Here is a 23,009-nt window from a genome sequence, read left to right as displayed (position 1 = left end):
GGCGGGGAAGGTTGTAAAAGAGTTTTGAAAAATATTTTTTCTCTTGTTGTCTAGGAAAGGGAATTATATTTTTGAATTATAGGAATAAAAAGGGAAATTACTTTATATTAAAGAGTTTCCGTTGGTGAATGATAAAGTGATACATCAAGATAAGAGAGTTGCTCATGTGATACAACTTCCATATTCAATCCTAATATCATGAGTTCGAATCACTGAGGGATCAAATTGGAAGTTGTTATAAAAAGGTCGCCCATCAAAGAAACAATGGATCCCATTAATAACCTTTTATATCCAGCTTATAATTGTACAAAATTCTATCATCGAGTAAATCAAAGGAAATAATTTAAGGGGGAAAAAAGAGAGAAAATGCTTTGATGAGAAGAAATATTAATGTTTTTGACTAATAATTCTTATATTAGGAAAAAAGCAGATCAAAAGGAAAAAACACAAGATAAGGTAGATACATGTCATTCTCAACCTACCAAGAAACAAAAAGCAGAAAAAGCGTCCAGAAAAAGTGCAAAGAGTCTTGATACACTGGACCCTACCAATTAAAGTAATATACTTGTATTTGATTTTTCATACATAATTTGGCCAATAAAATTACTGTTTCTATGCCATTCTTGTACTATATACTTAATATTCTTATACCAGTAAATACTCAGTCATTAAGGGCATACAATATTATAATTGACAGCTAACTGTATTTTTGTATTACCTTATCCAAAAGCAAATTGTACCGCTTATCCACTTAGCAATTGTTGGTTATATCAGCGTGATATTATTATTTATTTTGTTTACAAGTTTTGAAGATATATTTTCCAATAATATCTATAAAAAAGATGACACACTTTGTAGTATATGTATCTAACAAGTTCAAATTTTTTATGACTTGATCTATGTTTATAAAAGTAAGATTTAGAGGGATAAAATTTATACCAAACTATCTACGCATACATTCATTAATTTTTTTCTTAATTTTGCTGGAAAGTTAAGGAAAAAACTTTGCATAAAAGATACAAATGATTAATCTACGAGTAAGTTATCACTTAATCCTCTACCCACTAGAATTTTAAAAGCAAAAAGTTTCTCAAATACTAAAAGATTAATTTCAATCTTTAAACAAAAAAAATTATGTGTGGAACGAGTGACATATTAGAAGAGTAAAAACTAGTAACACTTCAATAAATTTTAATGGATTGAAGGACACTATTTTTTTTGGTAGTTAGATAGATTGAAGGACTTTCAAATTAGTTTGTGTGAGAAAAATCAACTGTACGTGGAAGTTGGAACACGGGAATATGATTTTTAGAGAAAAACAAAAATAATGATCTCCGTGAAAAATCATGTTACTCCCTCCGTTTCAATTTACGTGATAGAGAAATTTTTTAATTATGATATAAAATGAATCACATATATTTTGGGGGACTATAAATTATTACATAAAAATAAATTATTTTTAAATTAAAAAAAATCATTCTTTTTGGAACAGACTAAAAAAAAAATAAATTCAAATAAATTAAAACAGAGAAAGTATTATTTTTTTCCCGTAGAGTAATCACTCCAATTGACCAGTGAGAAAAACAAAAAAGAAATTTTCTTGTTTATGAGCTGCTTAGACTTTATTACCCCAACAACATTAATTAAAACAAACAAAAACGAAAAGCCAAAAATAAAACTCTTATTCCTTCAATCTTCCCTCCTCCAGCAAATTTCGGGTTTTTAAGATCAATTACTCCTACTGCATAATCTCTTTCCTTTTTTTCTCCGTATTTACCTTATATGACACTCATATATCCATATATGTCATATAAATTGCTAAAGATGTTTGGTTTAGAGCAAGGCAAAATCAACAGAAAGTTTTGATTCTTCACATTGGTTTAAAAAAAGGGGGGTTTTGGGTTTCACTTGTTAGGGGATTGTTGGTGCTATGGCTACTGCGGAAGCCCTTTATGTGATTCCTTCAGCTGTTCTACGTAACCTTTCTGATAAGCTCTATGAGAAGCGCAAGAATGCTGCTTTGGAGGTATACTTTTCTCCGTTTTTCAATATTCTTGACTTTAAGTTGTATGCACTGACCACTATTTACACAATCGGATCATTTGGAAAAAAAAAAAGAAAAACTTTTGAAGCTTATGGTCTAAAACAAATCATAAATACTTTTTGGCTATAATCATCTCATTAAGAGTAAATTAGCAAGTTTAAAGTTAAAGTATTTCTAAATATAAAAAGTTGTGGTTCTTTTCGAAACAGTAAATATCACAGTAAATTAGGATAGAGGGAGTAGCATTGATTGGTCACCTAGAATAGATGAAAAGTAACCTGCTATAATATGTTAAATTAGACTGATGGTGTAAAAAAGTTCATTGCACTGTTAGTGTGTATAACCTTAAATCCTATGTTCTTCTGTGTTTGGAATATTGAGAATTGATATGGCCTACTTAACTAGTTTTAAATTCATGCATAGTTGATGTTACTGTATTGTGTCCTTGTACTTGGAATATTGGTATTGTTTGGTTGTTCAAGATTTTGTTGTTCTTTTGGCATTTATGTGTAGTTGGAAGGGATTGTTAAGCAATTGGCTGTAGCGGGTGATCATGACAAGATTACAGCGATAATCAATTTGTTGACACAAGAATATACCTACTCGCCTCAAGCTAATAATCGGAAAGTGAGTCAGTTTTGTTCTTAATTTGTTTGGTATGATGCAAAAAATATTTTTTCCTGGAGATTATTTTTCTTGATTAAATGATTTTCCAATGTTTGGTTACCTTAAAGTGTGGGAAATGATTTAGAGCAAAATGACTTTTATTGCATGGGCGTAAATCATTTTTTACAAATGGCTCAACTCTTATTCCAGCACTTGTTTCAAGCAAAAATTGGATATTGTTGTTAAAACCAAGACTACTCTCCAACTCATGCCATTATGTACACAATCATGCTCTTGTTCGAATCAAATCACTGTCAAACAGTGGCGGAGGCATGATTTTTGCTAAGGGGGTTCAAAAAAAAAAAAAGTTAAAAAAGATTGTAGCTAGTGGGAATTGAACCAATGACTTTACACAAGTTTTGAACCCCCTTGACCACTAAGCTATGCTTTTGGGCTGTGTCAAGGGGATTCAAAACATAATATATAGAGGTAAAAAACAGATTTTGCCTTATATATACAGTGTAAGTTTTCGGCGAAGGGGGTTCGGGTGAACCCCCCTTCCATCCCCTAAATCCGCCCCTGCTGTCAAATGATCCAGAAATTGATTTGCTGAAATAAAACATTTTCTACAGATAGGATTTTCCTTCAGACCAGAGGCACTTGTCTAACTTGTCTTCATTTAGTTTGTAAAGTGAGTTGGTCATTTGTCTTCCGTGTTCGATTTTGTGTTTAGGGAGGGTTGATCGGATTGGCTGCCGCGACAGTTGGTTTGACTTCAGAAGCAGCACAGCACCTTGAGGTAGTGTGATGAAATCTGAAAATTTCCTATCAATTTTGTGCAAATGTGAGAGAATAATTGTAAGTTTTGAGTGCCATGATTTAGCAATCGGAAAGTTTGACGGTCTTGGTCCCTTTGTTTATATCTGATGAGTGCACTGGTATTTCTACAGAATGTTCATATTTTTCTTAATGAGTTCTATGAAAAATTTACTGTATTAGTTAAAGAGAAAAATTATTATGGGATGTGGATGCACCATATAAGTTTGAGACACCTATAAAAAGTGCTACATCAATTCACAAATAGATAGAGAACCTTTTTTCTATTCGTGCAGTTAAAATATTCTATTTTGACCATGACTTCTTTTTCCTTGATTAATAAGCAAAAAGTTTCATTATTGATCCAAAACCCATGCACTAAGATAGGTCTGGTCAAACGAGGAAAGGCTTACAGTAGATACTTAGGAACCCAGAGACGAGGAAGGGGAGTGGCCTAGCCATAAATCTTGCCAAAAATTATCTTCCTACCATCTCCAACTTCTAGCTGCAAATTTGTTTCAGAATTTGGCAAAGCTTTGTAATTAAGCACCAGCACCGCTGGAGTAGTGAACTCTTTTTGCACACCTTTGCTAGATACCCCATATTTCTGCTGCACTATACTTCTCCATAAAGTTGTGTCGTCGTTGATAAATTTCCATAACCATTTGGTCATCAAGCTTTGATTGTGTGCTTCTAGATTCTTACACCTAAACCACTTATCTTATTGTTCATTATAGCCGTCTCTCATTTTCTCTTTGATCAGTAAAGTAATTTTTTTTAAAAATAAACAGTGCCAAGAGTGTACAGTATGAAGTACAAAACAGACAGAATTTTACATTTTTCTCCGCTATATATTTATTTTCTGCAAGTATGAATTCATGAAAGAGAGGTAAGCTGTAAGTGTTTGTGACAATGGTCTATGATAGAGAGGTGTGTGTGTGAGATAAGAGAGTTAAGCCTTTTTGTCCTCGGTAAATAGGTAAGCTATTCCTTTACCTGAAACGAGAAAAACTTGAGGTTCAGCTGCTCAGGCCCTTGTTGATGAAACTCCAATTGTTTGCTGCGTACAAAAGAAGGAATGAACACTTTCACAATGTAATTTTATTATTTTTCTGATGCATGCTTCCAAATTGTTTTTTGCTACAATGGCTTCTTCATTGACATACAGGTGGTTCTATATGTATCGCTTTGGGAGTTAAATGATTGTATTTTTGGGCTATACTGCTGAGTAGTCTACTTTTCTCTTTATGCAATTTACTTACCCTCCGGATGCGATGTTCCAGCAAATTGTGCCGTCAGTCTTGAACTCTTTCTCGGATCAAGATAGCAGAGTTCGATATTATGCATGCGAAGCTCTCTATAACATTGCAAAGGTGAGGCTTATAAAAGAGCTTGTGCTAAGATTTTTCTTTTTATCGTGGTTTTTGGACTTTACCCATGTGACTTCTGTAGGTTGTGCGAGGAGATTTCATTGTGTTCTTCAATCAGATTTTTGATGCTTTATGTAAGCTTTCATCCGATTCAGATGCCAATGTGCAGAGTGCTGCTCATCTTTTGGATAGGCTTGTGAAGGTAAAACAAGCTTTTTTGCACTCTTAAATGTTTTACTTCGTTTCAAAATTTTAAGGTACTGATCGTAGAAGGAAGGAGTATCAGAGGAATATGAATGGAATATTGTTTAGAAAAATAATGAAATTGACTTGTTAAGTGAACTACAATAAAGAGGAGGATGGAAAGTTTTGATTTGGGGGGGGGGGGAGTCTAAAGACAAAGTCAGAGTATTTGTGGTTATCAGGAGGGGTTGTTGCTGGTATTCTGTTGCAGTTAGAAGATTTCTCTTTCTCTCTTTTTTCCTTCTTTTTTATGTTCTTGTTATCGACAGTACATTTTGGTGGAGGATGTTGGTGATATGGGAGTACCCCTCTCCTTTTTGGCAAATAGTTATTTTGATAAAAGCTTTTTAGCAAGTGTGATATTTTGACTGATTAATCTTGAATGCTAACATTATTTTGCACTTTTTTTGGGATGCAGGACATTGTCACGGAGAGCGATCAATTTAGGTGTGTTTTCTACTAGCGATATCTTCATACTTGGGGTCAATTTTAGTTGTCAGTTTGATGAAGTATTATTTAATAGATTTAATTGTACATAACACTTCTTACTCAGCATTGAAGAATTTATTCCATTATTGAGAGAGAGAATGAATGTCCTCAACCCTTATGTCCGCCAGTTTCTCGTTGGTTGGATCACGGTTCTAGACAGTGTTCCAGATATTGATATGCTCGGTTTTCTTCCTGATTTTCTTGATGGTAAGTGCTTGTGTTTTGAGCTCAAAAGTTCTAAAATGTGCTGTTGAATGTTCTGTTTCCGCATGTTATCTTATTTGACATGATGAACTGCAGGATTGTTTAATATGTTGAGTGATTCCAGCCACGAAATACGGCAACAAGCTGATTCTGCACTTTCAGAGTTTCTACAAGAGATTAAGAACTCTCCAGTAAGATTTCTTCCATGCATGGTATGTTAAGCTTTCTAATGACGGAGTGGTGAGATTCCTAAAAAAAAGAAAAGAAAATCATACCTTGTGATTTTCTTTCTCCTAACAGCATTGTTGAGGTGTTAAGTGAGAGATATGTGGGTATCGGTATGTCTAGTTTCAGATATGGCTTGCTGTTATCAGTTTGTTTTTTTTGAGTACTTGTGTAATGGATCTCTATCTGTATGCAATATAGGTATCTTTTCCTCCGGTTTATTTTTGTTAATCTTTTCCAAATAAGATTATATTTTTTTCCCCTAGAAAAATCAGAAATTAAACATATATAATTTGTTGAAAGGAATTTTTTTTTGTAACTCTTCTAACTTGAACAATTCTGATCTTGAAGTCTGTAGATTATGGTCGCATGGCTGAGATACTGGTTCAAAGATCAGGTTCACAGGATGAATTTACGCGGCTGACCGCTGTCACTTGGGTAAGGACACTGGCATCTGTAATTGCTTGTGCATGATGTAATTGAATGCTTCACCTTCCATTGACGGGAATTCTATCTGCCCTGGCTTGGGTTTCATTGGTGTTAACTAATTTCTAATTGGTTTATTTGGTCAATCAATTTAACTAGATTATTTGCTCTGCAGATAAATGAGTTTGTGAAACTGGGTGGAGACCAACTTGTCCCTTATTATGCTGACATTCTGGGTGCAATTTTGCCCTGTATATCTGATAAAGAAGAGAAAATAAGAGTCGTAAGTGGAAATAGCCTCTTTTATTTTGGTATTTGAGTTTATCGCCTTCTAGTCCCTTGGCGTAACTGGTAAAGTTGTTGCCATGTGACCAGGAGGTCACGGGTTTAAGCCATGGAAACAGCCTCTTGCAGAAATGCAGGGTAAAAACAGACCCTTGTGGTCCGGCCCTTCCCCGGACCCCGCGTATAGCGGGAGCTTAGTGCACCAGGCTGCCCTTTTTCTAGCCCCGCCTTCTCTTCATTGTTCTTGCTTCTTTGTGTTCCTTTTTTTTCTTTGTTTTTCACTTTTATCTTCTGTTGTTCTGGCCTTTAGGTTGCACGTGAAACGAATGAAGAACTTCGAGGAATCAAGGCCGACCCAGCTGAGGGATTTGATGTAGGAGCAATTCTCTCCATTGCTAGGAGGTATGAAGTTACTTATATAGGGAAATCTGGTATTTAATGAGTTGACAGAAGTTTTCAGATGTTGATATTCACTGTTGTTGACTAAAATGGTTTGCATAATGCATGAAATTCAAAATTTATTGTTACCTTTATGCTTTCTGTTTATCAGGCAGTTGTCAAGTGAATGGGAGGCAACACGTATTGAAGCATTACACTGGATGTCAACCCTGCTAAATAGACATCGGTCAGAGGTAAAGACAAGCACTTGGATCATGGTCTCCTTTATTGTTTTGCTTGATGACCATGTTCTCTCACCATCTTGAAGGTTATGTAATTTGAAACTTGTTTGAGTGTGTACTACTTAGGCTATTTTACCTATGTATAGGCAGTGAAGTTTGTTTATGTTGTGTGATGAAGAGGTACTAAGAGCATACTGAACTACATACTAAGGGGTTGTTTGGTTCAAATTCAGGATATTCCAGGATTATAATTTTAGGATTATAACCTGGATAACCAATCCCGCCTTCTATATGCAATAAGTTATACCAAGATTTTGGTACAAACATAATATTGGTTTTAGCTAATGCGTCCAACCAAACACGGGATAAATTTAATCCCAAAGTTTATAATGGGATAACCCACCTAATCCCTTGAACCAAATGGTCCCTAAAGGTAAAGGATTATTAGGAGCCCTGCTAGTTCGTGTTTTGGTAGATGCTTGTTTAATGAATAATATCATGAGATTTCTACAAGAGAACGCTCATCATCATTGAACCTACAATTCTTTTCTTTAACAACATGTTTATTTAGGCAAATTGAATCAATTGGTAGGGGCAAGTGCACAATCTGCGGGTTCAGTGTATGTGTTAAGAAATCTACTAAATATGTACAAATATTAAATTCCGAACCTAGTAACTCACATGATCTATGAGTTCAGTACCAAACCCATAAACTTCAAATCCTGGATCTGCCTTTGTAACGTTGGAGTGGTCGTGCTATGGCTTAGGAGGAGAAAATGTTCCTTGCTTTTTATAGTTCTTGTTAGAATTTTTCTAGATGACAATGGTTCAGATTAATTTGTGCACTTCGACTAATCCATAGGGGGTCTACTTGCTACTACAACCCTCAAACATAGGTTCTAAATAGACCTACTCACCAAGTTTGGAGCATATTGTACTTACTTTGAAACTTATAGCTGGGATTTGAACTTGGGATATCAGGTTCTTTTATGTTGGATTGTCAGAGTTATAGTGTAAGAAGATTGGAAGTCTTTAAGTTGGATATTATTCAGCATTAGACAAATATGATATGTATCTATTATATCTAACACAACTACGTAGGTGTGGAGGTTGTTCCAGAGCCACAGTATCTCCTGTACTAGGTTTCTTGTGCACAGATCAACATTCTCTATATGGTTGGTTTGCATCATAGTTTCATCTGTTAATGTCTTATTCTGTTCAAGTAAAAGCTTGTCATCAGTAGCTGATAATATTTTGTATACGTGTACATTTTGAGGTATACCAGTGTGCTCATTGTTTAGAATATTATTATCACATAAAGTTGTTGCCTCATGGATTTGGAGTAAATATTACAAATTCGAAATATCATTTTCAAGTTTAGTTCTGCTTTTAGAAGTAATATATTATGTCCAATATGGGTTAAGTTCATTACTCAGATTTGGAGAAGAACACGTATAATCAGTCAATCAATATTTGCTGCCGTGATTTACATTTATTTGGTTTCGTAACTTTGGAAGGATGGCTGACCATCTAATCTTTTTCATTTTTTCTATTTATTTTTGGGGGAACAGGTCTTAGTTTTTCTGAATGATGTTCTCGACACTCTTCTGAAGGCACTCTCAGATCCCTCCGACGAGGTATTTTCTGCTACTATATTTAAATTTGATGTCTCACTCATTTAACCCTAATTGTCCAAATGTCATTGCTTGAAACAATTATTTATAGCTGCACTTTTGTTGATTGGACCAACGGATATATCCATGTCTTTCAGCTCTATGTGGCAGCAGACTGTGTTTCTTTAGGGATTCTATGAGCCATTTATTAGCTTTTGAGTCTTGATTTTGACTTGTGTATATGGGCTATGGCACTGGTTTGGTTCCTCTGGCGTAGTTCCCCTGCAAAGTTTAGCTGTACAACTTCCTTTCCCTACCATGTAGCACCAACTAATTTTTCTTTTCTCATTTTTTTGATCCTTGAGATTATTACCATTGTAGTTATCCTAGTTTCTTGATTTCCTCAAACCCGTGTTTGATGGAATTTTAGAACATTCTGGATTCGTAACTGTTTGCTTCTTTGCATGATAACTGGACCATCTGCTGATGGTCTAACTGGACTATGACTTTTTGAACTATGTAAAATTTGGATGTTGTTTCTGAGTTCCTTTCCTTGAATATCCTCTGTTTGGGGAATGAATGCAAGTATAATCATTATGACTCTAATATGGACTCAGAAATAAATGAGAATGATCAAGCATAGTAGGCTACTTATTTGGATAGAAGATTCTCTTTGGACCTTTTTCCTTACCTAACTCAACTTTTATTCTCAGAGAAAAAGAAAGATTTTGATGAATGTTCATCTTCCGCTTGTTCATGGGTGTTTAAATGGTTATGTTTGCAATTGACTTTAGTTACTTCTGATTGATATTACTGAACCAAATAAGCTATAGATTGAGATAAACTGTCATCTATCCTGTTTCAGTTTTTCTTTTGTTCCTCCTTTTTGGTAGGTGCGGTTAAAACTCTCTTTTCCCTCTTTTCTCGTATTGGTAAAGTTTATATTCTAATGAGTCTTTTTCTTGTGTATGGGAAAAAATTCTGAAGAGTTTTTCCGCCGAGTTTGCCACCCATATCATCTTTGTATGGACTTGCACATCCTTCAAACTGATTCCATCAAAATTTTCTCGTAATTTTCTGCCAGGTAGTGCTTTTGGTGCTTGAGGTGCATGCATGTATAGCTCAAGATACACAACACTTCCGCCAGCTTGTTGTTTTCCTAGTTCACAACTTTCAGCTTGATTACTCTCTCCTGGAGAAGTCAGTATTGTTTGTTCAACTTTTAATGTGTCTATGTTCACAGTATTCTATCCTATCTTAGTGTTCTAATTTCCTTTCAGACGTGGAGCTTTAATAGTTCGTCGGCTATGTGTACTTCTGGATGCTAAAAGAGTTTATCTTGAACTGTCCACATTACTTGAAGGGGAATCAGATTTGGAGTTTGCATCTATCATGGTTCAGGTTTTATTCTAATCACTTCGCATGAAACTGACTATGCCCTTTAAATCTTTTGAAATAATGCAATGACAGAGAGATATTAGGTTTCGTTTGAGTTAACTATTACTCCCTCCGTTTCATTTTATGTGAACCTGTTCAAAGACTTTTGGAACTTGTGGTCTTAAACAAGCTATGACATTTATGTGGCTATAAAATCATGGGTAAAATAAAATTTTGAAATTAAAGTGTTCCTAAATATAGAAAGATGTCATTCTTTTTGGAACAAACTAAAAAGAAAAGATTGTCAAATAAAATAGAACAGAGGGAGTAATAAGTATTGGTATCAAAGAACTGTCCAACTCAGTCTTTTGACTCTGCTTGACAGTGTGTCTCGGAATTGATATATGTTTTAACGTTGTAAATTTCCATAACCTGTGTGTGCTTCTTTTTTGTTTCAGGCCTTAAATTTGGTTTTACTTGCTTCATCCGAGTTGTCCCACCTCCGAGATCTTCTTAAACAATCATTAATCAATTCTGCTGGGAAAGACTTATTTCTTTCTTTGTATGCATCATGGTGCCATTCGCCGATGGCAATAATAAGCCTTTGCCTATTAGTTCAGGTAAGACTGGATTTTCTCTCATGGCTCTATCAAGCCGTTGCTCCTTTTATCTTGCACTGTATCAATGTGAGTCCATGTCTTTTTTTGGATTGCATGACAGGCATATCAGCATGCAAGTTCTGTTATCCAATCCTTGGTCGAGGAAGACATCAATGCCAAGTTCTTTGTCCAACTAGATAAATTGATCCACCTTCTGGAGACCCCGATCTTTGCTTACCTCAGACTGCAGGTATTTTGAAGTAATTTCTCCTTTTATTGAGTTCTAAACGTAGAACATTGGATTCATTTATCACGATGTTGGTTCTTTGCGTTCCACAGGAAAGTAATAGTCATCCTTTCAGTAGTTTGATTTTCCTATTACTGTGGGGAGATTTTCGTGGAAGAGGTAACCTAAAACCAAAAAACATCCGATTTTTTCCAGCATTTCTAATTGGTCGAGGAAATGAGTTGTCTCCTTGTATGGTCATTGGCGATTCTCACTTCATGAGCTAGCTCTTGGGGTTGTCTTAGGCCCTAGGTCCATTTCGTATTATGGTATCAGAGCTTTGGCTGTGCAACATACCATTGGCATAGGGAAGGAAGAAATCGTCATCGCGCAATTTTTCGGTTCTGTAAAGGTACATCATTTCAGGATTAAGCAAGGTAACAAGCAGAGATCTTGGGTTTGAGTCTCACCCCCACCTAGTCAAGTAAAAGAATTCTCACGTGCTTGGCTCGTGAAAAAGAATCAAGTTCAGACGTAAGAGGGCGTGTTGAAGGCATAAGTAAATAAAATGTGCTCTCTCTATCAGGTTAAGCTTTTAGATGAAATGGTCGCACTATTTAAAACCACCACATGTTTCATCACCCTCTGATGAGCAAACCCTAGTGAACTGCTCCATCAGACTCCATCGCTCACGGATCCACCATAAGGTCTTGCTCCGGCGAGCGCGTCAGGTTAACGCGCAGGCGCGTGAAGGCTTTTCCGCGCATCTTCAAAGGCTGATCTCTTCTCCTTAAGGGTTGCCTACTCATTCCGAGGCAACCCATCCCATTTTCTGTTGTCTCCGATTACCAGAAGTAGTTAGTACTTCAAGTTACTTTTCTGACTAGATCCATTCTTGTTCTTGGTACCAATGTTGGGTCCCTATGTCATTTTATCACGCTCAAGTTAACCAAGCCTGGGCGTGCCAGGGAGGAGGAAGTGGGGTTGTTATATTGTCCCAAATAGGTTGAGGAAATGGGTTGTTGTCTCCTTATATGGTCTTGGAAACTCCTCGCTTCATGAGCTAGCTTTACGAGTTGAGTTAGACCCAATGTCCATTTCTTGTCAACATATTTCTCTTTTACCCATTTCAAGATGCATGAGTTGTTCCCTTTATTTGGTACAATCATAGTAGTGGTGCTCTGGCATAACTGGTAAAGTTGTTATCATGTGACCAGGAGGTCACGGGTTCAAGTCTTGGAAACAGCCTCTTGCAAAAATGTAGGGTAAGGCTGCGTACTATAGAGCCTTGTGGTCCAACCCTTCCCCGGACCCTGCGCATAGCGAGAGCTTAGTGCACCGGGCTGCCCTTTTATAGTAGTGGTGCTCTGGCAAATTATTTTGTGATAGATGATGAGCAATGCAAATTGAGGAAAAAAGAAAATACACTTTTTTTCTGTTATCCTTCAGGATTAAGTGCATTTCATTCGTTTTTGGTTCTGAGAAGTACTTTTTAAAGTGTTCAAAAGACTTGCAAACATTTACCTGCCTGGCAAATGAACAAGACAAAGAAAGAACAAATTGGAGTTGAAAACTCATGTTGTAACGAGTGGAACTCTTTTTTTAGTTGTCTTTGGTTATATAGAAACTAGAGTTAATTGGATAAACTCATGTTCTTGTTCGTGAGGTCAGGTACAAGTTAATTGTCTTTTTTCTTAAAAGCCTTTTTTGGAGCATCTTAATAGTTATTTCTTTGCAGCTTCTTGAACCTGGAAGATACATATGGTTGTTAAAAGCCTTGTACGGTCTACTGATGCTGCTACCCCAGGTAATAATGCCGATTAATTTCTCCTATGTGAGCACGAGTTGGTGGTCATTGCACCTGATCACTTTAATATATAATCTAAATTTGAGAAGTGCTAAAGAAAGTCACTTGTAGATGTATAGCAGACATGTCCTTTTTTTTTTGCTTGTCTTTGTCATTCCTACTTAACTATCTGACATGGTGTGTGCTGTGAGAGCATGTTGATTACTGTTGCATGCTAAATATCCAAAACTACTCTTAAACATCCCATGGTTTATATGCCATTTTGTTTGCTAATCTAAAACATTTTTTGTCAATTTTGTGCAGCAAAGTGCAGCATTTAAGATTCTTCGTACTAGGTTGAAAACTGTGCCTTCATACTCCTTTAAGGAAGAACAATTAAGACGAACTTCATCTGGGAGTCCTTATTCTCAAAATAATCATGGGGAAGGTGGATCAAATTTTCCCGAGGATGGCAACCTGAATGAAAATTCTTATGATATGCATAATGGAATAAATTTTGCTTCGAGACTGCAGCACTTTATGGAGATTCAGCATCAACATCGCTTGCATTTAAAGTCACAGACACTTCCATATTTTAGTTCTACTTCATCAACGAAGGTTTGCTGTGCTTCATACCATCTTCTTGATTTATAACAACAACAACGACCCAGTATAGTCCCACAAGTGGGGTCTGGGGAGGGTAGTATGTACGCAGACCTTACCTCTAACCCGATGGAGTAGAGAAATACCATCTTCTTGATTTGCTTATACAATTTGAGTCCTGCATTAAGATACTTATACCAAGTGCAGACTAAATTTTCTGAGAGTAGGAACAAGTAAAATTGACACTAAAGTATTCAGCTGCTAATATTTACCATGAGGACTCTAGGTTAGTGCATAGGGTGGGTGCATAGGGTGGGTAAGTGGTCATCATAAAACATACTCTGGACTGAACCATTTCCCTTGGTTCAAAGTTGCAGTACCTGGCATGGTTTCAGAGGGTGTTGTTTCATATTGGTTTTTGTTGCACAAAATTCTGAAAATTATTTGAAATATTAAAAATTCTTAAAACTAATTCAAGCATACCACAGTTAGTACAACACTATTAGTAATTGAGGGGCTAGTAATGCATGGGTTAGTTATACAAAGATTATTTCTTATCCACAGTTTGGTGTGGTGTATTACATTAAAATGCATTGCATAATTTTTAAGAAAATTAATTGTTTACAAAAATGTCCTCCATATTATTTAGCTTTAAGGGAATTTAAGGACAATTTTGTCTTTAATCATGCTAATGCATGCATTAATAGCTTTGGTATTGCTAATACCATAATTTGCTATGTATTAGTTATACATAGGATAATACCAAATAGGTTGTATAATTAATACTTGCATTAGTAATACATAGGTTGAAAAAGTGTACCAAACAAGGGATTTGTAATACCAAAAGCTAATGCATGCATCCTACCAAACGACCCATAAGTGCTTGATATATCAAGTAGAATAGCAGTATCAGACATGGCGACATCAAATTGTAATAAATTACAAAACCAATCCCACAATACAAGTAGTATCTTTGGAATTACTCATTGACATTAAGACAACACAAATATTTTACTTGCAATTGTTAAACTCCACTAAAAATGTCTGGTACCATTTGAAACACATGACACTGGTTTCTGTTGCCTTCATTGGTTCTGACCTGGACTTGTTAGCCTGGAATACAAGGTCTTCACGCAGTTTCATATAGTCTTCAAACACAAACTTGGGATACATGAGTTTGTTCTGCTATTCTGTTCATTTTTAATCAAGAAAGTATCTAGTTCATGAATGAGAAAATGATGAGGGTGGGAATAGTTCAGGATGGGAGAGAACAACAAGCCAATGAAGCATATTGGCTGGTATTTCCATATTTTCAGTCGGATGCCAATTTTGACTTCAATACTTAAGTATCTCTGTTGAGATGTCGTTGATATCACTAGGAATTTTGTAGGCCTCGAAATGATGAAGTCCATTGTGGTTATGTATAACAGTATGGGCGAAGCGCTAACTGTTTTTGATATTTTAACCTTTTCTTTCTCCCTTTCTGAACTTTTTTTTGAATCTTTTCCAAACTTTCTCTTGGGGTGTGAAATCTCAGTTTTTACCTATCTCTCTGTCCAGGAGGTACAAATTCCGGAAGAATCTGAGAAACCAGCTCCAGCATCAGACTTGAATAGACCTCCTTCAAGATCATCATATAGAGGCCCGGTATAGTTGCAGCTTTGAGTGTTTCTTCTGCTCCTTTAAATCATGCAGCGACTTCATTTATTTTCAATGAAATCCTGGTTAAGCTCCGCCATCAGTTGTAAATTGTAGTGTATATCCTAGTAGTGTGTTTTGGGCTGGAGGAGGGGAATGAATATTAATCTAAGGTCCTTTTCCCATGTGGTTCTATTATTTTTGTTGGATACCAGATGGGCAAACAAGTACATATGTAGGATATGACAAGTTCATCATATGAATGATTTATGCCTCATCTTTTTCTGGGATTTGCTTATTAATTGGACCTGAAAATTCTTGTGCTACAAATTCATGGTGCTTTATCTTTTGTACATTTCGAAATGGTCCTTTGATTGTAATAATATTAACTGCAGTTGTTTCCGTCGAGTTGTTGTGTTTCTAATACTCATATTTTACTTATCACTCGACTTTGTCGATATCAATATTATTGATATTTAAACTTTAAACCTTGACAACTAATTTGACTTTGTAAGTAATTACGAACTGCATAAAGCATTATATTTAAAATAGTAGATCTCAACTCTTTTGATATTAGATATTAAAAATTATATGTAATAGAGGATTCATGTGCCTACTTGTTTGAAAGTAAAAACTGGCAGGTTATGAATAATATAATGTTTTTAAGATCCCACTAATCAACCATTATCATTTTATTTTACGCAAATCTCAATTAGTTGTGTGATCAATCTTGGTGCATGAATGGACTTTAAATATTTATCCGCATTCTTTTGTTTATGCCCCAAAAGATTTAAATTTAAACAATTAAAAATTAAAGTGAGAATATATACTATTATTTAACCATAATTAAGTGATAAATATGTGAAAATACACGTCTTGCTTCATTAATTTTGCTGTAAACACTGTATATGAGTATGTTTTTACCGTGGACTTTCTGTTACTCTTCTTCATGTGCTGGAAATGCCAAGGTCTGACACTTAAGCTTTTGGCGAAACAGTTCCTATTTTCCTTTTGTATTTTATTTTTATTTATTTGTTTGTTAACTTTTTTTTGGAGAACGAGGGTAGTTGGGGCAACTTGAGCGCATCTCAACTATTTTATCAAAGACTTGCTATTTTCTACTAGCACAAGTACCCTGTAATTTTGTGGTTAAAGCATAGACAAATAAGAAGAAATCACACATGCTCCTTTTTAGTATTTATTAAATATATGTGATGTGATATGGAGGTCCAGTACAATAAACAAACTGGGGACATATGCAATCTCCTAAAAATGTTTTTATCTGAACCAAGGATGGGAAAAGACAAATCTTGCTTTGTAATTCAACAATTGACCTTTGCCAGGTCTTTCTGGCTGGAATTTAAAGAGCTTTCTCCCCTCCTAAGATTTCTTTTGTAATGTTCCTCATGTTACTCCCAGAGCAATCTTATTCAAGTTGCATAAGTATTTTTCAAATTTTGCTTTTCTGAGCTGTTAAGGTGCCTATAATTAAATAATAAACAGAATCAAGAAGAAACATATTTGGGGCTTGAAAAAGACACAGCTGTTCAGCTTTCCTTCTTTTCATACCTTAAATACAGCCTCAGTAAAACAACAGTAACAGTGCTACTGGAAAACAAACTTGTTATGCTATAGTTCCTTCCAACAAACTTACAAGCTTTTTATTGGATTTTAAAGAGTCCTGCACTAGTATGTACAAACCTCAACTCATACTCTTAATTCTACATCAAAGCCACAAAAGTATATATTTATTAGAAACAGATGACCTTATATAAATGGACATCCTGAATGACTGAAGCAAAGCTAAACCTATACAACTAACTACCGGCTCCAGATTTTACTTTTCCAATTCATCATACCATGTGCTATGAGCAAAACAAAAAGAGGGATTTTCTTGCATGGTGTTGAAAATGAATACCTGATGCCTGTGTATCTCGACCAAACATCATGTTCACCTTTTCAATGACATGGGATCTTAATACAAAAGGGACACGGGGGTCAACAGAGCATGAATACACTTCCAATATATCTCGTCCCCGTGATACGTGGAAAGCCATTTTGATCCAGCAACTTGTTAGGAATAGGTTTTTATGATATGTGGAAAACCAAGATTATGTAGTAAACCTCCTTCAGATAGAACATGACACAATGTCACAGAGCATAAATTTTCTCATCAGAGTTGTAGTCATCCAGATCAGAAATATTTGCAGAGTATGACCACGAGAAAGATTTGCTCCCACTTGCTCTTTTGATACGCCTTTGAGAATCACTACCACATATTCCAAAATGCTGTCGGAAAACGAAGTAGCACAAGCTAACCAGTGTTCCAATAAGAATTGGTGCACCAAGCACAGTAATAGTGATTGCCATCCATGAACTTTTCTTCCCTACAACAACGAAACCAACAGCTAGGAATGCTCCGCAAGTACTAACGCAGGCTGCCCACATCAACTTGTTCACGACTGAGACAATTTGTTTTTGAGCTCTAGTATCCCAGGCAACCAGAGTAATCTGAACGACGACAACAGCGAGAGATATAAAGAGAGAGGTAGCATTCAGAAGGCAGAACACACGAAACGCAACAGTGTTGGCAATTCTGGCCTTTCCTGCTTCAGGTCCAGTTTCCAGATATTGGCCTGGCAAGCTGAATATAGCCAGAAAAGCAATAGAGGCAAATAAAACAGCAACCACAGTCACAGAATTAATGGTATTCTGAACAGCTTCTCTATGAATCTTCCTAAGTTCTTTCGCGATACCAGAAACACGCCTTCGGGTTTTTTCGTTTTGTATAAGCTGGGACTGCACCTCATGCTTAATGTCACTTACAGTCCTCTTAAGTTCTGATGCTTCATCAAATTGACCCACAAATCTGGCATGTTTTGCACCAGCGTCAGTCAGGACTTCCTTAATTAACAAAGTCGGGTCTCCATATTGTAGTTTGTCTGCTAAGTCCATTGCAGTTTCCTTTTGGTTATTAATTGCATTGACATCAAGGGACGTGTAAGTGAGCAGAAGGCTTACGATCTGAAACAAAGGTATATCATAAGGATACAAACAAATAAACAACAAAAATGGTAGGAAAATGCAACTCCTCAGACAACACAACAAAAGTAGTGCAGGAAGTACGATATATAGTCGTTACATGCACAAAAGTGATTTATCTGCCATCAGTGGTAAAGTATAAGCTAAAGTCTATGCTGGCACGCAATGTTTTAGAACAAACGAGAAAACCATCAATTATGAATCTGAAGCATTGAGATTCAGTTCAGTCTGGGTGCAGCTTTACAGTTAAGAAATCTATAGAAACCAAATGGTAATGTCAGACTGCATCATTTCAGATTTTTCAGCATTATATGTCCTGATCAATGATGTGTGTAGTGTAATAATAAATTGGTTGTTGAACTAAAAATTCCACATTTTTCTTTGCATAAATTTCCCCCGTCCCATCATGAAAATTTGCAACTTTTGCTGTATAAATCACTAGGATGTTGAGTTTCTTCTCAAATTTGTAACTTCGATCCACTTAGATGATGAAACTATGTCCCAAAATTCTTATCATGAATTTCTATTCGTCTCTTCTCCTGTTAGTATTCATTTTCACTACTACGAAAAACTTCCTAGGGTCCAAAAAGAGACCAAAAATTCCGGAAAGCCATAACGACTGTCTCCTAATTGTGTTCCAAAACTATGTTACCTAGACTCAACATATGTATGCGGTAAGGGTTCATGACTTCATGTAGGTATCCTAGACAGGTATGTGCAGCTTTCTGACAACGTTTAGTGCATTTTAAAGAATCTGCACAAAGTAATTACACCTATATCGTACCCATTTGATTCAGGTACAATAACTAAAGAAGGGATTGATGTAACACACTTCCTACATGAAGATGCTCACTACTATGGGGACTAGAACTTCAATAGCAATGCTCCAAATTGAGTAGCATGCTCCAAATTCACTTAAATCAATTGTGCCCTCAGATAGTGGGAACACGTACACCAGTACTCCAATTTATATTCGGACAAAGCAGTCTTTTCATCCACATCACTGCTCTTAACATCTACATTTTCCAAGTAGAAAACTGCTGAGAAGTACCCCTTGTGAATCACAAGTTGTGATGTTTTTATGAAAGTTCTTAAAGAGAAATAATGAAGAAAGAAGTACTTAATGGTACTTAGTATAATTAAGCGTTATATGACATGCTCCAAATATTATTACAAAACATATCTACTGATCAAGTATACAAGGTTAAATATTGTTAAGGCGCATTTTCCACTAGCCTTGGCAAGCACCTTTTAAGAATCTTATAGTCAAAGATTGTAACATACAATAGTTTTCTGGTACAGTTGAACACTAGAAAACCTTGTATACCTGATATGGCAGCAAAAGCATGACAAGAAAATATAATTACTTGGAAGCCCAAATCACATAGCATGGATCCTACATCAATAGGAAATGTTTTATGGTCCTATCACCCATGCATGTCCATTGTAGAATAGAGACATATTCCACGTGCATTGTGTGTGTAAATGAAGGTCTTAGTTTCCTTTCACTTTTTTTTTATAACCATGGTGTCCCTGCCAACTTGCGCGCACCTCAACTACTTCCATGAGGTACCTTCTACCTTCCACAGTCAGAGGTACCGGGTAATTTGTCCACCAAGACTTGGATAGATGGGTTCAAATCACCTAGTGTTTTTCCCTCCGCTAGGATTTGAACCTAAGAACTCAAGATTCTCAACCCACTTCATTGATAACCAAGCCACACCCTTGGCTGCACGGTCTTAGTTTCCTTTCACTAAAACATGTTTTTCTCATTTTATTTGCTTTTTTCACTTCTCGTCCTTTCTTCCTTACTAACTACCACCATTCCCAACACTAGCTCTTTTCTCTACTTTATGCATTATCTATATCCAAGTCTAACCAATGAAGGTCCTTATAGAAGTCATCTACTGCAATGTTGCAAGCTTCCCGGTTAAACTTCAGCCCCTACTTTCTGCAAGATTCTGCAACCAGTGATATTTTTCCTTCTTTTAATTCTACATCATTCTCCAGGAAATCTATCTTGCATAAACCTCTATTCCCTAATTTAATTACTGAGAAGAAAAAGAAAAGATTAAGAAAACATTGACAGTTTAAGAACTGGATTTTAGGCACGAATAAAATGCATTGCCCAGGAAATTAAATGCAAAAGAAAACCCTTAACTTCATGATATTCAGAATAGCAAGAGTCATGTTATAACTTCAACAAAATAGATAAAAAGATACCTGGTGACGACATTTCCGTGTGGCTATATGCAAAGCTGTGTTGCCCTTCTTGTCACGCTCATTTAATATTGAGTTGTCTGTATCCAGTATTTCCTCCACCACAGAAGTATCTTGACCTTTAACAGCCATATGAAGTGCAGTTTGACCCTTTTTATCTTTGATGGATATTATATCTGGATCTCGCTCTATAAGTGCTTTCACGATATGTTGAAGGCCATACCTAGCAGCTGTGTGCAGTGCAGTTTTTCCATTCTTCCTAACAATTCGTATGGAGCTCACATCTGCATCTAAAATGGCATTCACAACATCTAAATGTCCCTGGACGGCAGCTGAATAAAGAGGGCTTGTATTTGAGGCATTGCATACTTTACAAAGTCCAGGCCACATTGCCAAAAGTTCCCTCACAATACCTGTAGATGATAGAATAAGCTTTATACCGACAAGCATCCTCCAAAATACACAAACATTGGGACTAGCAAGGTACTCAAGCTTCAGCAGTAAAGGCCAAAATGTAAGAATTCACAATAGAGCATGTCAGGTACTTCTTGCTAGCTCTTAAATTTCTCAATTAAGGAACATTAATAGAAAAATAAGTCCTATTATTGGTTACTGCAATAAAGTAGACCCAATTAGTTTTGAGACTGAGGATTAGTCGATCGATTGAACAGCAATAGAAACACGAACATCACCACTGTCATTTCAAAGAATAGAAAGTATCACAAGCACCTGGATCCGATACTTGGATTGTATATGATCTCAGAAGATCAAATAGGTCTAGCTTATCAATAGACCAATGAAACATAATTGAAAATTTGAAATTGTAAGTAACGAAACACATGCTATTTTCCTTTTTTTTTTGGGGGGGGGGGGGGAGAGGAGAAGAGTTATTCATTTAAAATATAAAAAGATAACAAATTAACATTAAAATTCATGGTTTTGCTTCAAAATTTCTGATAATTGACCTTATCAAACTCTATTTGAGCATAATTGACCAACAAAGTCAAGAACTGTGTTACCCCCCACCCCAAAACCAAAAAAAAGGTCCAAAAACAGATCACAGAATGCTTGTATATCTCTACACACATAAAAAGTAATCAAGAACATGATTTGTTAGCAGGTAGCTTTTGAACAATAGCAATAGTTTAAAAGAGCAAAGAACATATACATACCCAAGTGGCCATTTTTTGCAGCAACATGAAAGGCATTAAAATCAGCTTTGGACCTGATCAACGCAGTCTCCAAATCACAGAATCCAAGCAAATAACTTGCAATCTGCTGGAAGTTATTGGCAGCAGTGATATACAAAGCAGTTTCACCTGCATCGTTCTGTAAGGCCAACAGAGAAGAAGATGGATTCAACCCTTCATTATTGATGATGTTTTTGAGAGACTCAAGGTCTCCAGATCCAATGGCTCTGAAAAATGATTGATGGGTTATCAGTCTCAATGACTTTGACTCCATCTATTTACTTACTGCCCTTCAAACTTCACTTCACTTGTTTCTCACTTTATATATCAGAAAAATCTCATGAAAAATGAACGCAGATAATCTCGAGCACAAAGTCTATGGCTGAATCTTTGGGAGGTAAGACAAAGTAGGATGTTAGAAGTTCAACAGTGAGAATAGCAGATGAAAATGGGAAATATTATTGCGGGTATTTTAATTCAACGCTAAAAATGATTTAAGGGACGTGTGGGGACCTCCACAATAAAAGAAATGGTAATAAGGTGCGGTTTTCTCCCGGCACCTGTCCTATATAAGTTTTTTTTTCAGCACCTTTAAGTTTTATTCTTGACTAGGATTTTTTACTATAATTATATCACTTTGTAATAATTACAAAATAAATACCAAGATACGCATAAGCTGGTAAACATAACCCAACAAAAAAGCCTAAAATTTATTAGGGTGCCTTTGGTTTCAATGAAAAATAATTGTCATATAAAATATTTTTATTACTTCTCCAATAATTTTTTATGGTATTCGGCAAGACATAAATATAAGATACTAAGCACACAATATGTATGATAAGGTATAAAGATAAGTGTTTTGAATTTTGATTATACTTTTGAGCAGAGGCTGATTTAGGACTTTTAATCATGGAAGTTTTTACCCATAAAAACCAATAATTAACCGTGTCTATCTATTTATCTTTTTACTCATTAAACAAATTATATTTTTTTACAAATTGTAGCTTTTGTGGGTAATTGACTATTTTTTCTCCTTTTTCTTTATTTTTTTTCTTATTTCTCCTTTTCTGTTTTTTTAAATCATATTATTCTTTATTTTATTATTTTCAAATAATCTGAGTCCATACTCAATTTTGTATCTTTTCTTTTATTTTATTTTTTCTCTTTTTTTCTTTCATTTTGTTCATTTTCTTTATTTCTTCTTCCTTATCTAAACTAATTTAGCTCTTTTTTTCTTTTTACTTTTTTTCTACATAATCTAGTTACATTCACTTTTTTGCTCCTTTTCTTTATCTTTTTTTTTTATATAATAATAAAAGATAACTGATTTAGTAAATATGTATTCACCTTATTTAATATAACTGATAGCATAATATACTATTTGTCT

The 23,009-nt window shown here is 35.5% G+C and overlaps 2 protein-coding genes across 2 annotated transcripts; one reads left to right on the top strand and one right to left on the bottom strand.

The window, feature by feature from the left end:
* Positions 1-1,654: 1,654 nt before the first annotated feature.
* Positions 1,655-15,494, top strand: LOC107766851 (protein VAC14 homolog). Its single transcript, XM_016585734.2, has 20 exons — positions 1,655-2,026; positions 2,558-2,671; positions 3,384-3,449; positions 4,750-4,839; positions 4,919-5,038; positions 5,498-5,526; positions 5,633-5,775; positions 5,869-5,963; positions 6,349-6,435; positions 6,599-6,706; positions 7,019-7,110; positions 7,259-7,340; positions 8,900-8,965; positions 10,026-10,141; positions 10,222-10,342; positions 10,777-10,938; positions 11,039-11,167; positions 12,882-12,950; positions 13,254-13,547; positions 15,093-15,494. Exons 1-20 carry the CDS (start codon positions 1,931-1,933, stop codon positions 15,183-15,185), a joined length of 2,172 nt encoding a protein of 723 aa, XP_016441220.1. The 5' UTR covers positions 1,655-1,930; the 3' UTR covers positions 15,186-15,494.
* Positions 15,495-16,690: 1,196 nt separating this feature from the next.
* On the bottom strand, positions 16,691-22,087 carry LOC107766852 (ankyrin repeat-containing protein At2g01680). Its single transcript, XM_016585737.2, has 3 exons — positions 21,605-22,087; positions 20,436-20,845; positions 16,691-18,194 (listed from the first exon to the last, which is right to left on the bottom strand). The coding sequence occupies exons 1-3, from the start codon at positions 21,894-21,896 to the stop codon at positions 17,322-17,324; spliced, it is 1,575 nt and encodes a 524-aa protein (XP_016441223.2). The 5' UTR covers positions 21,897-22,087; the 3' UTR covers positions 16,691-17,321.
* Between the last annotated feature and the right edge of the window lie 922 nt (positions 22,088-23,009).

This window comes from Nicotiana tabacum, chromosome 9, assembly GCF_000715075.1.
Source record: "Nicotiana tabacum cultivar K326 chromosome 9, ASM71507v2, whole genome shotgun sequence".
NCBI classification, from domain to species: Eukaryota; Viridiplantae; Streptophyta; class Magnoliopsida; order Solanales; family Solanaceae; genus Nicotiana; species Nicotiana tabacum.
Note: the sequence above shows the minus strand (reverse complement) of the source record. Positions and strands in the feature narration are given on the sequence as shown.